At 23.6% G+C, this 16027-nt stretch overlaps 2 protein-coding genes across 2 annotated transcripts in view; both read left to right on the top strand.

Annotated features, from left to right (window-relative positions):
- Positions 1 to 119: 119 nt before the first annotated feature.
- On the top strand, positions 120 to 4386 carry LOC100863840 (cilia- and flagella-associated protein 69). The gene is made up of 12 exons (XM_086915999.1): positions 120 to 258; positions 400 to 682; positions 850 to 1282; positions 1375 to 1615; positions 1685 to 1979; positions 2064 to 2245; positions 2303 to 2454; positions 2550 to 2754; positions 2820 to 3115; positions 3214 to 3428; positions 3501 to 3932; positions 4031 to 4386. Exons 2-12 carry the CDS (start codon positions 407 to 409, stop codon positions 4217 to 4219), a joined length of 2916 nt encoding a protein of 971 aa, XP_086772125.1. The 5' UTR covers positions 120 to 258; positions 400 to 406; the 3' UTR covers positions 4220 to 4386.
- Positions 4387 to 5252: 866 nt separating this feature from the next.
- l(1)G0289 (plexin domain containing lethal (1) G0289) overlaps positions 5253 to 16027 on the top strand; it is a 28711-nt gene continuing 17936 nt past the window's right edge. Inside the window, exons 1-2 of the mRNA XM_086916008.1 lie at positions 5253 to 5450; positions 5572 to 5874. Of these exons, the coding sequence (XP_086772134.1) occupies positions 5751 to 5874 (124 nt within the window). The 5' untranslated portion in view covers positions 5253 to 5450; positions 5572 to 5750. The remainder of the gene's footprint in view (positions 5451 to 5571; positions 5875 to 16027) is intronic.

Below are 16027 nucleotides of genomic sequence, written 5' to 3' on the forward strand. Positions count from 1 at the left end.
TATTTTATAATATATAATATAAATATTAATAAAATCAAATATAATGACAAAATATTTTTGTTAATATTCGAATAAACATATTAAGTCGGCGCGTCATTCGTCAAAAACGCCATCTAGATGTTTTCAAAAGATGTCATTTGAATATTCAATTGTAAACTCTTTCTTTAACTCTTTTTAATGCGATTTTATCTGAGGTAATATCGTAATATTTGATTTTTTTATGAAATTTATATAGTAGTTGAGTTTCTTATAAAAGAGGTAAGAATATTATTATTTTTTTAAATTTTATATAAATCATTTTAATATTACTTGAAATTTTTCTATATGTTATTTTTAATGTAAAATATAAAATTTATCATATACACAAATGTTTTTATATTTATTCTATTTATAAAAAAGATAACACATGGAGATAACTAAAACTGAATTACAAGATTTTAAAATTAATCCTGAAGATGTTTGGAAAGAATTTCATTGTCCAAAATATGTTACCCATCTTTGTTTTAAAACTGAAAAATTACCAAAAGAAATATTTGATTTTGATAGACAATTAAAATTAGACACACATCGTATTCTTCAAAAATTAGATGAACTTATATCTGATCCTATAACAAGTGGTAGTGTACTTCGTATATGTAGACTTTTATATGATTTCCTTAATGAAGTAGGAAATGATGGTTATGTATCCTTTAATGAACATAAATATATATTTGTTATATATATATATATATATACACTTATATGTTCTCATTTTTTCTTCGTATAAAAATATTCATTTTCTTTATATATTTTTTTTTCACATAAAAATGTCTTTTTATCTATCTATAAGATTTCCTTATAAAGTTTTAGAAAATTAAAGATTTGCCATTGATAATAAAAGTATTAAAATTTTTGGCTGAAAATGTTAAAACAGTTGAAGAATATAAATTACATCTTAATAGAATGTTGGAACTTTGTAATATTCCACCCTTATTAGAAAAATCATCTGATAGTTTAATTTTTGATGACATAATGAAACAGTATTTTACATTATTAGGACAGCTTCTCATAATCTTGCCAACTGAGCAGCAAATATTAAAGATTCATAAAATTCTTCATTCTTTGCTTTTAAAAACAGAAATAAGAAATGTTGCTGCAGTAACATTTGAATATTGTCGTAAAGCAATGGAAAAATCTAAGTTGCCAATAATTGTAACTGAATTATTAAGTACCTCTTATTTAGAGACATATGAAAAATTTTTACAATTAGTTTTTTTATTATCATCCATCTCATATGAATGTTGTATGTACTAAGAAATTAATGTTTTAAATGAAAGATTTAGTTCTTGAAACTTTGAACTGATTATATTTTCTGTTTTATAATTTTAAATAAAGGTTATAAGATGATAGAAGCTAATATACTCAATATCATACTTATTAGAATGGATCTTCCTTTTGCAACTCAAGTACATTGTAAGCGTCCACCTGATATGTTATTAATAGGAAATGAATACAGTAATGAAACAATTCTCTTGATAATGAACATATTATGGAGTTTGATGAAATCTATTACTTTTTCTAATGAAAAATCAAATAATTTAAAAAAAAATTTAATACCAACTCATTGTGCTTTATGGTAATATTTTCAAATACATTAATGATAGTTAATTTATGCATATTATATTACATTATAAAATTTATACAGGGGTCTGTATTATACATTTAAACGACAAATATATTATAGTAAATATAAATATTTTAACACAAAAGTTAGAAATGAAATTGCTATGATTATTCTTATGATTTCAATTAATTTACCATCTTGGAATCTTGTTGGTAGTGGTATAGCTGATATTGTTATTGAAATTTTAATTGGAATTGAATCTAATTCTGTTAGAATATTTTCAGAACTAATAACATTTAACACTAGTATTGAAGATTTATACTTTCAAAAAATTCTATTATTAATTGTTATACATTTATCAGAAATTAATACTTGTGTAATTATATTTTTAATATATTTTGTATCTAAAAAATTATAAGAAATATTTTAATATTATAATATTTAATATAAAACATAATAGTTAAAAGGAAAAAAAAAACTAATGCAAATTATACTTCAAATTATTAATCCAAATATTAAAAAAATAAAAATTAAATGGAATCCATATCAGTTTTGGGATGTATGGATATATGCTATAAATACTTTATCTATATTAGTACCAAAAATGCCAAAAGAATTTGTGGATTATAATGGTGGTATCAGGTAAATAAAATAGAAACATTTATGTTTTATATAATATAAAATTTAAATATTTTATAGATTGTGCATGATACTAGAATGGTGTTTAGACATAAAATTTGATATTAAAATAGTAATGATTACTATAAAAACGATTTGTATAATTATTCTGAAAAATGATAAATATATATTAGAATACTTTCGGCAATGTGGATATGTATTCTCATTAATTAGTTAGTTTTTTGCTTATATATTACACTTATTATTAAATTTTATTATTTTTCAATTATATATTATATACTAATTTGTTTTATATTATATTTTATAGAACTTATTCAATATATTTTGAAATTTGACAAAATTAGAATGCCAGAACAAAGAGTTTTAACATTGACTTTATTATCAATTGAAAAACTCATAAAAAAACAAATATTCTATCAAAAAATTTATGGAGAGTACAGTGTTGCATTAAGTATGGAATTGTTATTTCGTTGCCTATATCAAAAAGATCAAGAATTTAAATTAGATCAACGGTAATATGTATTTATAATAATAAGATTGAAAAGTTCAAATATCATTACATAAAAAATTTTATTAGTCTTTTGATAGCAATAGGTTCATACATCTGGGAATGTATAGTATGGTGTCCTGAAAATCTTGAAAAATTTATTCATTATGGAGGAATATATATTATCCTTGATATTATAGAAATTGTTCCATATTGTTCTCATTGTTTATTTCTTGCTGTTTTTACTGATATTTGTGATAATTTTTTTTGTGGACCATTTGTATGTACATGGAGAGGTATTAATAAAAACACAGGATTAATGTCTTTGCTAGCAAAAATATGGAGAGAAGAAGAAATAAGGATTAAAATTAAAAAAAATGTGAATGGTACTATCAAAAGCAAATAATAAGACAATTTTAATTTATAATACATGCTTTATAAACATTCTTATAAAAATTTGAATATATTGTTTTCTATTTGTTAGATGAAGAATTGATTCACATGAGTCAGAAACAGAGGTTTGATACTTATTTCACAAAATTTTCTAAAGATAATAGTCCAGCAATAATTGATATGATTGGTTCAGTTAGATCAAAAATATATAGTATTTACAAGATAATAGAAAGAGATAATGAACGATATTTAATGGCCAAGGAGCATTATAAAATATTAAATAATAATCTTTCATTAGAAGACAAAGTAAGTTATACAAATATTAATTTTTATATCATACAATTTATATTTGAAATTTATAATTTAATATTTTTACAGATTACAATATCTACCATAAATATGTATTTTGCATTGAAATTAGGTCAAGTATGGGTAGAAATTGCTGAATTTTTTGAACAAAGTGGTATTACTCCTCTTGGTATGGATGGTCAAACAATTTTTTTGATAACTCAACGTTATCATATGTGGAGTAAAATGGCAAAAGAAAGACAAGATATAATATTACGATCTATAGACAAGGAAAAAGAAATAGAAGAGAAAGATGAATATGCAAAAATTCGCAATTCTAAGCTAATTATAGCATTAGATGCATTTGATGAATTAGATTATATATATAGAACAACAAAGAGATCAAATATGTTGAAGAAAAAAGTTGAACAAATAAAACAAGTTAATTTAGCTTTAAAATTTCCAGATGATTCAGATGATGCACATTGTCATAGGACATTCCAAGATAAAATCATGGTTACGGTAAACATGATATATAATTTATTTAATTTTTATTTTTTTATTTTTCAAAAAAATATGTTTTTACATTTAAATTTTATTTCTTTCAACTCTTCATATAGGCTATATTTAATCAGCATCAAATATTAAGCAGTGATTTGAAATTAGATACAAATTTAAGTCATATAAAATTGAAACTTATTCCTATTTCTCCTTATGATAGTTATATTTCTGATAAAACATATTCTGAATTATCTTCTTCATCAAGTACCTATTTTTCTAATATAAAAAAATTTAAAGAAGATGAATAATTGCTATGATGAAAATGATAGATTAGATAAATAAAATAAATTTTATTTTAATAAAAAATGCATTATCTTTAAAAAATACAGAATTCTTCATTGCCGACATGTTTATAACAATTTAAATATTTTTTCAAAACATTTAATATAATAAAAGATTAATTGATTAAATTATACATTACCGGATTATTTTTTTTCAACTTTTGTATACAAATTATAATTTTAATACTAGAAATTCACGAAATTAAAACTTATAAATAAATAATATAGTATTTTATATCTTTATATTTACTCAGTATTTTGAATGGTTTGTCTAAATGAACATTAGATTATGTTTATGTTTAAAATAATAAATATATTTTTTTTATATGAATTATTATTATTCTTCAAATTATGTTTGAATATGATATTCTCACTCAAATGATTATTATGTATATAATCATTTTTATTTATATTGTGTCATTATCAAATGTTGGTAAAAATAGTAATCGGAAAATATAAATGATATTATTATGATTTATTAAATATTAATATAACGCGCTTTTCTGATTAAATTTCAATAGAATTATAATGGCAAATTATCTGTAAAATGTTACAACATTATTTTTTCATAATTTTTGATCCTATGAATTCCTAGAAGTTAAAATTATAATTTTTATAATTTATATATCAAATATCATCAGATAACAAAAAAGATCTGAAATAAAATTCAATCAATTTTTTATTTTATTGAAGCGATATAAAAAAATTTATTTTATTTATGTATATTTTTGTTTTTTCTATTTTCTATGCCCAAATTAAATATTTTCATTAGCTTTATGATAAATCATTATTTAATTATTATTTTAATAAATCGATAAAGAAATAGATTTTGCAGTTATATTATCACTTGAAATATGGAGAAAAATATTGAAATATTTAATTTGAGAATTAGCGATGCTATGATTGGTTCTACCATTATCTGGATTCTAGATTCTTTATTATCTAGATAATGTAACGGAAACATTGGCAGGAGAGCGAATGAAGAATGCAGCGGTAAGCCAGTAAGAGCCAACATGCCGTTCCCGCCGCAAGCAATTGTCGTCGTTATTTTCGCCTATCCAATACCGGTTTAAAGAAGTAATCGGTTGCCTGTCTCGCCTTCTCGCACACGTTTGTTCGTGAAAGGAACATAAATTATCGTACAAATCTTGTGTTTACGTTAAAATAATCGTGCCACACAAAATTGTTTTTGATTAGGGTAGGTTTCATATTTAAGTCTCACATTTGTGAAAATCGTGGTGAATTTTTATCTAAGACGAACCATAAGCTGTATTGTCAATTGTAACTTCTCGAACATTTAAATATTTTTCTTTCCTTAGCGCCGTTCGCCGTTTTATTTATCGCTATCTTTGTCTATCATTTTTCCTTTCATCTCTGTCATTTTCCATATCCCCTCTTTTTGTTCATCCCTTCGTCATCGTTGGTCGCGAAAGGCAGACATACGAAGCGCACGGATTTATATTCGTGTAGCGCAAGAGAATTTAGCTGCTTCGTAAATATGGCGTGTGAACCGTGGTGCTTTAACCGTGGCTGTGACGAAGCTCCTCAACGATGGCTGTACATCCTGTTGCTGACTTTCTACGTACTCGGGCATCTTGGTTCAAGTTTTGCAGACAACTTAAGTGAGTGTTAAGTTTTTTCAACTTGTTGCATCTATTCTTTCTCTTTCTTAGTTCACTCTTGAGAAAGAATGTAGACGTGCATAATTAAAAGATATCAATTTTATAGCTAAGAAAAAGATAAAGTCAGATAAAAGAGAAAAAATTGAAAAAAAAAAAGAAAAAATTTTTTCTTTGAAAATATTAGAAAATAAATATAAAACGTTTTCTTTATATATACGCGCACTACTACGCAATTTCACCAAACATGACTGTTCCTTTTAAAGAAACTTTCCTCATTTTCGTTCTTTCAATTATTTATTTTTAATGACTAATCAAATTTTAATCCATTAAAAATCTAACAATTTTCAAATTATTATTATTATTATTTTTATTATCATTAAAAAATATTTATTATTTTTTTAATTTTTAATATTTATTTTTAAATTAATTTCTCTTTCTTTTTTTAACTATTAACTATTTTTTATAACTATTTTGTTTTGCCATGTTTGTACATTTTATAGTAAATATCATCCCTATTAAATAAGATTAACATTAGTATATGTCATCAATGAGATTACATAATTATACGATGTCGTTCGAAATATAAAAGAAAATAATATTAATTTAAATATTTTCTTGGACCAATTAAAAGCATATTTAAAAGCAATATGAAGTAATAGGATGCAATACTTGGAATGTTTATTTTTTTCTGCTTATGTTATTTAAAATCATTTCAACGACTACAACAATATTTTTTTATTGTTCTTGTATATATATATATATATATATATATATATATATATATATGCACGTTTAGAAAATATTTGAAATTTGACGTAAAATATTTAATATAATAACAATATAAATATATGTACTTTATGAATGCTATCATTATGTGCAAATTAAATGGCATTTATAAATTGCAATAATATAATAATAATTAGCAAATATAATCATTTACTGTTTGATTAAATTATATATCATAGAAAAAAAGATATTTTCTAGGCCTAGGTTATGTCGATGAGGAATATAATCATTTACTTTTCATTAAATGATATATCATAGAGAAAAAGATAAGTTTTCTAGGTCCAGATTATAAAGAGAAAGAAAAAAAAAAAGAACATATACAATATACAATTTTCTTATATGCTTGTATCGGATGATAATTGAAATAATTTTGAGATGACAGATTGAAAGGTTATCAAAGTTGGTTATGATATTTTTAAATTTTACCGGCATAATTGATTTTGCGAATAATTTTATACTGAATGTCGGTTGTTTGTGCAAATTTAATCTGGTATGTTACGCTAACAATTTTTCTGTATTTTTGATTTTATTTATTATTATTTTGTTAGAGCAAATTATCGAATCATATTTTATTTTATTTTATTATTTTTTTTTTTTTTTTTTGCCTTTAATCTTCAATCCCTGTCACAATGTATTTCACAAGTAATTTTTTAATGAAATCATGTATTAAAAAATTATATAAAAAGTGATTTATGACAGTGATAACTACATAGGCCGATCCTGGGTCATTTATGATGTGGCATATTTAATATATTTTAAAAATTTCTCTATCAAAATTATATGTTAAAAAAAATTACACAAAAAATGATTCTTATTTTTGATTCTATTAACTCGAAAAAAAGAAAAAGAATTTTTAAAGATAATTATTCTCTAATAATCCAAGATTGATTACTTAAGAATTAATCATCTTTAATAAACTTTCATATTTTTTTTCCTTTACAATTGAGTGAAATTTTTCATTGAAATTTTACGAATCATATTTTATTGTTAGCATATTATAGATATATGAACGCAAGTTTTTATTTTTTTTCTTATTTTTATAAGAAAATATTTTATTCTTATTTCTACATATTGTTTATATTATTCAGCCGCAATATATTACACATCATTAATTTTATTAACGTTTTAATTTTGTTAAATCGAGATAGTATATATAATATGTTGTAATATAAAATCGAACAATATTTCTTATTTTTTTTTTATTGACTTCAGCAAATTATTCTATCTTATATGTGCAATTATAATTAGTCAAGACCACGTTTTTTCTTTATTTCTTTTCCATTCGTTATAATAATATTTTCATAATATTCTTTCATGTATAATTCTGTCTGCGATAAATAAATAATCGTATTAACAAATATTAATCATCTAATTATTTCTTCGTTTTATCAAATATTGTATTAAACTGTTATTAACTATTTAACCTTGTTTACATCTTGTTAAGATCAGATTTAATGCAAATTACAATTATAGTCTACTCGAAAAAATCAATAAATTATTGTATAATCAACATTATTTACATTTCTTATTCAAGCAATAAGATATAAGATGTGTTCTTAACAGCAGAAGTCAATGAAAGAATTAAATTTCTAATGTTATATAACATTATAGAATAAATGCAAGTCTATATTTCAACATTAAAGATAAATATCAATAAAATCACAGTAAAAATTTCATTCTTTCGCTTAAAAAACAAAAATATTCACATTGATTAAAAATTCGAAATTTATAACCTCAAAATCTCTTTTGACTTTTTCTCTTATTTTTCGATGTGGTTATTAAATAAAATATTATTGATATTTATGGCATTGATCATTAATTAATAACGAAATTAATAATAAAATAACAAAAAAAGTAAATCAATTTCAAAGTAACCAATTGTAAAAGTGATTTTAAATTTTTGATAATATGAAATAATTAATGAAATATATGAAATATGAGAGTATATGAAATAACTAAGAATCGTGAGGAATCTATTTGATAAAGTGGAATCATATATAATTTACATGTTTGTGATATGTATATCAAGATATAGTAGTAACTTGATTATTTTATTGATATTATTTTTTTCTGAAGCGAGTCTTGAAAATTCTTGGAACTCTTGTCAAAACAAAAAGGTTAGTTAGCATATACACAAGTGACGGTAGTATAGTTTGTTTCAAGTGGTTTCACAGCGCAATCAATGACAGGGTCGTTATACGGTCCTCGATTGGAACGAAGTAGTCGTGAAGGCGTGACGAGTGAATACTCGCGTGAAACAAGTCGAAATTGTCAACACAAAGAACTGCAAAATGTGAACAATCCTCTTAGTGAAGATAGAAAAGCAGGATTGCACTTTCCAAGCAACCCACTCTTCTCTCGATCAAGCAGCGCACGCACGCTCTTTTCAAGGCTATAGGGAACAATTAAGCGACAGTGGGACCCTCTACATCAGTGTGCTACTGTTCTACTGTGAAAAAAGACATTCATTTCATTTCAATTGGCTACGATCATATGTATAACGCATAGATTCGAAAGGAATAATTTTAAATGATTCTTGTTCTCATTCTCGTAGAGTTTTAATCGAAATCGTAATTGTTCTTTCGATCATATCACACTGCTCTATTTATATCGATTTAATTAGAAGAATTTATATCGATTAATTAGAAGAATTTTGAAGAATTTAATCGTAAATGTGATTAGTCGAAAAAATCCTATTGTTTACATTAGTGTTTATATCATTATTTTGTACTTAATATTTATTTATTTTATCAAATATATTTAATAAAAATATAAATTAAGTAAAATCTGCTATCATGTGGCATACAATATTTGCATATTTTTATAAGTTAGATTTTTTTCACAATTATATTTTATGAGATCATAGATATTATAACGTTAAAATATCCAATTTAATTTTTTAAAAATATTATTGACTAAAATATTTTTTTTTTGTGTTTATTTTTTTTTTTGTGAATTTTTTGAATTTTTTTGGAATTGAATTTAATATATTCTTTTCAATTTCTATGTATATTTGTTGCATGTATTTATGACATTTATATAATGATTAGCATAGTGGAATTATTAGATAAACTATTTGTGAATCATATCTTTCATCATCATATTTCTCACTACATGGAAAGCTTAATTAGTTTTATTAGTTTTTCGAATTGATCACAATTGATCCTCGTTTTCATCACATTCAAAATAGGAAACCTTTGACATTATAACATTAAAATATATATGATATATATAATATATATAAAATATATAAACCTTTTGACACTATTGACACAATATATGCAATTATATTTTATTTATACAAGGAATTACAAAAATTCATCCTAATTAATCTTCAACTATAAATTCAAATTAAACTTAATGTTCTAATGTTATAATATTTATTATAGATATATATTTTCCAATATATTGAAATATATTATGTATAGAATTGCTAAAAATAAATAATTGTTTGTCTTATTACAAACCATTGTTCAATATTAAAAGAAATTTTAAAAAATGTGTATTTTTATGTTATAAAAATATTTAGACATGTAACAAATTTAAATTAAGAAATTATAATAATAATTTTACACAAAAGCAACATGTTTTAAACAATAATCAAATAATTAAAACTACATTTTTATTACTATAATTTTCTAATTTAAAATCGTTAAATATTCAGATATTTTTAGAAAATAATAAAATTTATTTTTTTTTCAATATTTTTTTTTCCAAACAAAAGATACAATTTATTTGAAGAAAGAAAAAAATGTTCATTTTATCTTTGCTTTGATTTTTTTTTTTTCGTTTGATATAAAGAACGAATTTTCGGAAATATTCAAGGAAATAAAAATTCAGCTAGTAATTTTTTTTTATTAAGGATTAGCTGTAATTTGAAATTAGAATAAATTTAAGAATTAAGTTATTATCAGAATCACAAAATTCTTGAGAAATATTCGATATTTGTAAAAATAAATCTTTCTGAAATTATAAATTATTTCTTATCTGTTGTTTTAAATACAGAAAGATAAGGAAGTGCGGTTATTTGATATTGCGTTGTAAAAAAAATTTAGAGACACGCATTACTCGAGAATTATTTATCACAAATAAATTAAAATATTTTTCTGTACTACACTGAGAAAAAAGATGTAAATCGTGTATCAAAAGTTGAAAGAATATCGATAGAGGGGACACGTTCAAGGGCGAGACGTGGCGAAAAAATAAAAAGAAGGAGAAAGCGTAAAAAGAAAGAAGGAAAAGAAAGATTCAAGCTAGTTTTGTGGTCGTGCAGCTGCTGTGTGCGCATAGGAGAGCACGTGTGTCTGGCGCGGCGCTTTTTTCGTCATTGGTAGCACAAGCAAGTACGCAAAGTAAGAGCGTATATTCACGAAGCGACACGAAGATGCGTACACGCGCCCGCACGTATCCGGTTTCTGCGACGTATATCGCGTTCAATATGTCTGTAACACGACATAATCCTATATCGTGTTCCTCGACGATCGGTGCAACGCACGTTACGAATACCCACAATAGACGGTCTTTTAAGCTGCTTCCTTCGGTAAATCTACACCTTCGCCACATGCCGCTACCTCCGTGGAATTGATCGGAAATACATTTTGCCGCGAACACTTGGTGACTTTCATCTTTTTGAGATAATAAAAATTTGTGAATTAAAGATTTAACTTATCGATTATCGATATAAGTTATCGATATTTTATTGGTATTTAACGATATATTCTATTTGCCTTAATGATATTTTAATATTTATATATTAATTATCGATGTAATTTAATCGATATAATATAACCGATATAAAATTTATCGATAATTACATTTTTATTTGAAATACTTTGATTGATCAGAGAAAGAAACACTTTAAATAAGTTTGAAAAAGGATATAATAGCAAAAATGTTGAAGAAAATTCATTAAGGAGAAATTTAATAATTTCGAGATAGAAAATTCTTTTTTTCGGCGATTAAAACATATGATTCCGCAATTATTCAAGATTTAATTAAAATCAACGATGGAAAGGAAATGCACGATCTATTTTGAATAAAGTCTTTCAAGTTATGGGTTACGTCATAGCTAACTGTATCTTGAAAAAATTTGATATCTTCGTAAATTATACCAAGAATCATACGAATATGTATATGCGTAATACGTATATATATATATTTTTTTAATTGACAGAATATTTTTTTAAATTAAATCTATAAAGTGTAACTTTGTTCGTTGCACTTTAAATTTGATTCGTAATAAGTAATTAAAAAGTAATCAGTTCGGAATTTGTTTGGATATTCGTAGGAAATAAGCTCCGTCAAATGATACATCAAAGGCTTCTCTTACCGGAAGTTCACTGTTCTGCGTTCCGTTTTTACCAACATATTTTAACCAATGGGAGATGCCATTTCTTTATCTTTTATTAAAAACATTTTGAAATTTTCGAAAAAATTTTGAATATAAAGATTTTGAAAATTACGAGCGCTTTTCTTCATTATCTTTTAAAAAGATATTTAACGATAAATAATTAACGTATTGATAATTGAAATAAATTTATATTTAGAGTTCACATTTTAATCGATGATTTTAATAATTGAATACGTAGAAGAAAAATAAAAAATAATTCCATTTTTTGCAAATTAAAAAGTATATTGTATTGTTGCTGTAAACTATAGGTTAATTATAATAAACATGATGATTTTACATATAGAAATTTAGAAATTATAATTTGTTAAGATTTTAATTCTTGAAAAATTAATATTTCTTAAAAGAAAAAAAAAATTTTTGAGATTTTCGAGACATTACAAAATTTCAAATTTCAACTTCACGAATTTCACAAAAATCATATTTCGATATTTATTTTTAATCTAGATTATTGCATCCGAAATCAAAAATCGAGTTGTTATTTGAGATTTATTCATTATTATTTATATAATTAAGAAAATTTATTTATCATTTTGTTATCTTTTTTATTATATTTACTTGTTTATATACGAATCGAGAAGCATACTAACCGTTTGCAATCTTGTGAGAAAACAGGTGATAAAAATACACGAACATAAATGGAAGGTTAAATCAAGGCTACGAATACATACGTTCGTGCTCTCGATAAAGATTATGCGTTCTATATGCGTGACATACATTCCAATACGTTTGTCGTAATCCCCTATGCTCTACAACGGTTTACAATCATTGTTCCAACCGCATTGGTATCAATGTTTTTCATGTTTCATTCCAACAAGCTGAACTCTCTCAGTTCTCCAGTGAATTATTTCAGAATATTTTCCGAAATTGCACTTAATAATACACTTAATTATACAGATTCACGAGGAAATAATAATATCATAATCGTGAATTGAAATAAAAAAATAAATTAAAATTTCATGATATGTTGATGGCTTGCAAATATCGTACGGTATTTTGTAATTTAAATAAAAAATTTTTTGCATTGTATTCATTATTTTATATAAATATTTAATTGGCAATATTTAATTTAAAAAAATATTATTATATTTTTATAGAATTGGTAGATAGGATATATAATAACAATAACAGGATAATTAATAATTTAATCGAAAATGAATTAATAATAATTTCATTACTTAAAAAAAGATGATCTTTTTACTTGCTAAATTTTTTATTTATTGTACATAGATACGTACAGTTTATGTATAATTAGATATTCAATAGAATGTATTATAAAGTAGATATAAATGTGCTTTTTACATAGCGAAAGAATTACTTATGATAATAAAAATTCAAATTTCACAAAAAAAAAAAAAAAAAAAAAGATATATTCATTACATATTTGTGCAGTAGATGTATTTTGACTTTCGTTTCTTAAAAATCGTTTCTCTTTGTCCGTGAAATAGACCGTGTAATGATTAACCTTCTTATGCTACCAAGAGAGAGACTTAGGACAAGCCAAGTCAAAAACAATCATGTATAAAATAATTGTTAAAATTAAAAATTTATTAACTATGAAAAATATGCAATACGCTCGAAAATTTTGATTATAAAAAACAAAAATTCTTTTGTTTTGAATTTCCTTAATAATTTTAATCACAATTTATTCTCAAAGGATGAAAAAGCATACCCTTTTCGTTCAACTCTACTTATCGCAACGCGGTTCTAATCAGTTGATACGCGCTCGGTAATCAACGTAAGTGATATTCACGTTGATCACGTTGGTGTGTCACTTCATCGATCTCGTTAGTGACAAAAGGCTTTGTCGAATGGAATTCAAATGGAGTTTACTTGTATTTACCTACATACAATTACTTCCATTCGATTGTGACTGTATTTTGCAGCACGAGTCAACTGCATTTAGAGGAGGAAGTTCGTATTGGTTCATTGCGTGTAATGCGTACAAATATATCGCGCTTATTTGTTTGGCAAATTTATTTGGGAATATTTTTAAACATTTTATATATATATATATATTTTTTTTTTTTAATTACAAAAGATTTGAGATTAAAGCTTTGTCGTTATTTGACAAAAGTATTAATTTTTTGATATGATATCTATATTTACTTTAACTTATTTACTTTTTTTGTCGACCGTAGGAAAAGACATCGAGCTAAAGAGGAAGAGAAGTGAGAGCTCGAAAAAAAATATTTTTTCAAGATTATTACGTTCCGATTGTTAATTTTTAAAATTTTTTCTCGTATCTATTATCATAATTTGAAACAAGTTATTTGAAAATTTGATTTGTTTTGATAGATTCGATATATTTGTAAAAATAGACGTATTTCAAAAAAATAAAAAAAATAACTTTAGTTTTCGAACTCTTCCGAGTGTTATTTTGTTTTGGTAATAAAATAAATCTCTTAAAAAAAAAAAAAAAAAAAAATTAGAATAAAATAGTCAAAATTGGAAAAATCTGTCTAATCTAACTTAATCTAATTTAAAAATGAAATTAATGGCAACAGGGTTTTTACAAATATTTCAAAAAAATTTTAAACGTATTATTAAACGTAATAATACAATACAACAATAATACAACAACTAGATAATATCGTCCGCAAATCGTTTTGGTCCATTTATCTATAATTTTACTTTCACCGCTTTCACTGTGACAAATTATATTTTTTTATTGAAAAATTAAAGATGTCTTGGTACTCAGATTCCCTTTTGTTGCGTGGTTATTTTTCACTTGGCAGCGTTGCCATGCTGTTCAAGAATCGATTTCAATAGGAAATAGATATCGCAACAGTAACTGGTATAAAATTTCAACGTAAGTGAAATGTTAGAAAGCGGTAGCCCTTAATATAGAAAAGAAAAGAAAAGAAAAGAAAAGAAAGATTACAAATAGTCCAAGTATTTTGTTAATTTTATCTCTTGAATATAGTTTTTTTTTTAATGTTAAACTTAAAACTCGCGTCAAATTTTACTCGAACTTTAACCTAATCTTAAAATATAATTTTGAATCTTCCTATTATATTCGAATCTACACAATTCAATCGAATAGTGATATATTCTGATAAATTCCTTTTATTTTTAGATTACTATAAACTTTTTATTTTGTACTCTTATTTATTCTAGATTGAAAATGCATATTATAGTGACATAACCTCTTAAATTATGAAAGATTTCTTTGCTTTCTTTTTTATATATATATATATATATATATATATATATATATATATATATATATATATATATAATAAATTCATTCAGATTTAAAAAAAAAATTATATTTTTATTTCTTAATTTATTTTATTTTTTAAAAATGATAAGTATGTTATCAGGTATATAGAAAGTAAAACATAGAAATGATAAGAAAAGCAATTAGTGTTCTATTGTATTGTATTGTTTGAAATAATAAAATCTAACAATTAAACATCTGTTATACTCGGTTAATTATAATTTAATGCTTCAAACGGATGTAATATATACATATTTGTTGTTTACATAATGTGAAACATATTACATAAAATGTGAAACATATATGATATTAAAAACATTTGTTTTCATATGAATTTTTATTTTTGTATAAAAATTTGCAATCTATTATTTATTGCGATATTTTTTACAAATATAAGAAAAGAATTAAAAATAAATAAATATAATCTCGAAATAAATTTTTTGATCGAAGTGTAAAATAATTTCTTTTTTTTTTTTCTTTTCACATTATAATTCGATATGATTGAATTAAATTGGATATCATATTGCAAAAAATAAAAAAGTACGATAAATTATAATTACAAGAGATTGCTCATAGAATAACGTGAAATACAATTCCAAATGATCCTTGAGGACAATAAGCATTAATTAAGTGCCTGTTAAAAAGATTCGTTTCGTATTATCTTGTCTGATCGGTGATATCAGCACGATGATTTTAATTCGTGCTCGCTAAATGCGAATATAGACATAACGTTATAC

This window comes from Apis florea, unplaced genomic scaffold (genome assembly GCF_048593485.1).
Source record: "Apis florea isolate Af1SG1 unplaced genomic scaffold, ASM4859348v1 contig_37_pilon, whole genome shotgun sequence".
NCBI classification, from domain to species: Eukaryota; Metazoa; Arthropoda; class Insecta; order Hymenoptera; family Apidae; genus Apis; species Apis florea.

What these genes read in the sequence shown, in the direction of transcription:
- LOC100863840 (XM_086915999.1), top strand. Translation starts at nt 407, where the DNA reads ATGGAGATAACTAAAACTGAATTACAAGATTTTAAAATTAATCCTGAA. An exon ending in AAGTAGGAAATGATGGTTAT is followed by an intron (nt 683 to 849) that starts GTATCCTTTAAT and finishes ATAAAGTTTTAG; the next exon opens with AAAATTAAAGATTTGCCATT. An exon ending in CCAACTCATTGTGCTTTATG is followed by an intron (nt 1,616 to 1,684) that starts GTAATATTTTCA and finishes AAATTTATACAG; the next exon opens with GGGTCTGTATTATACATTTA.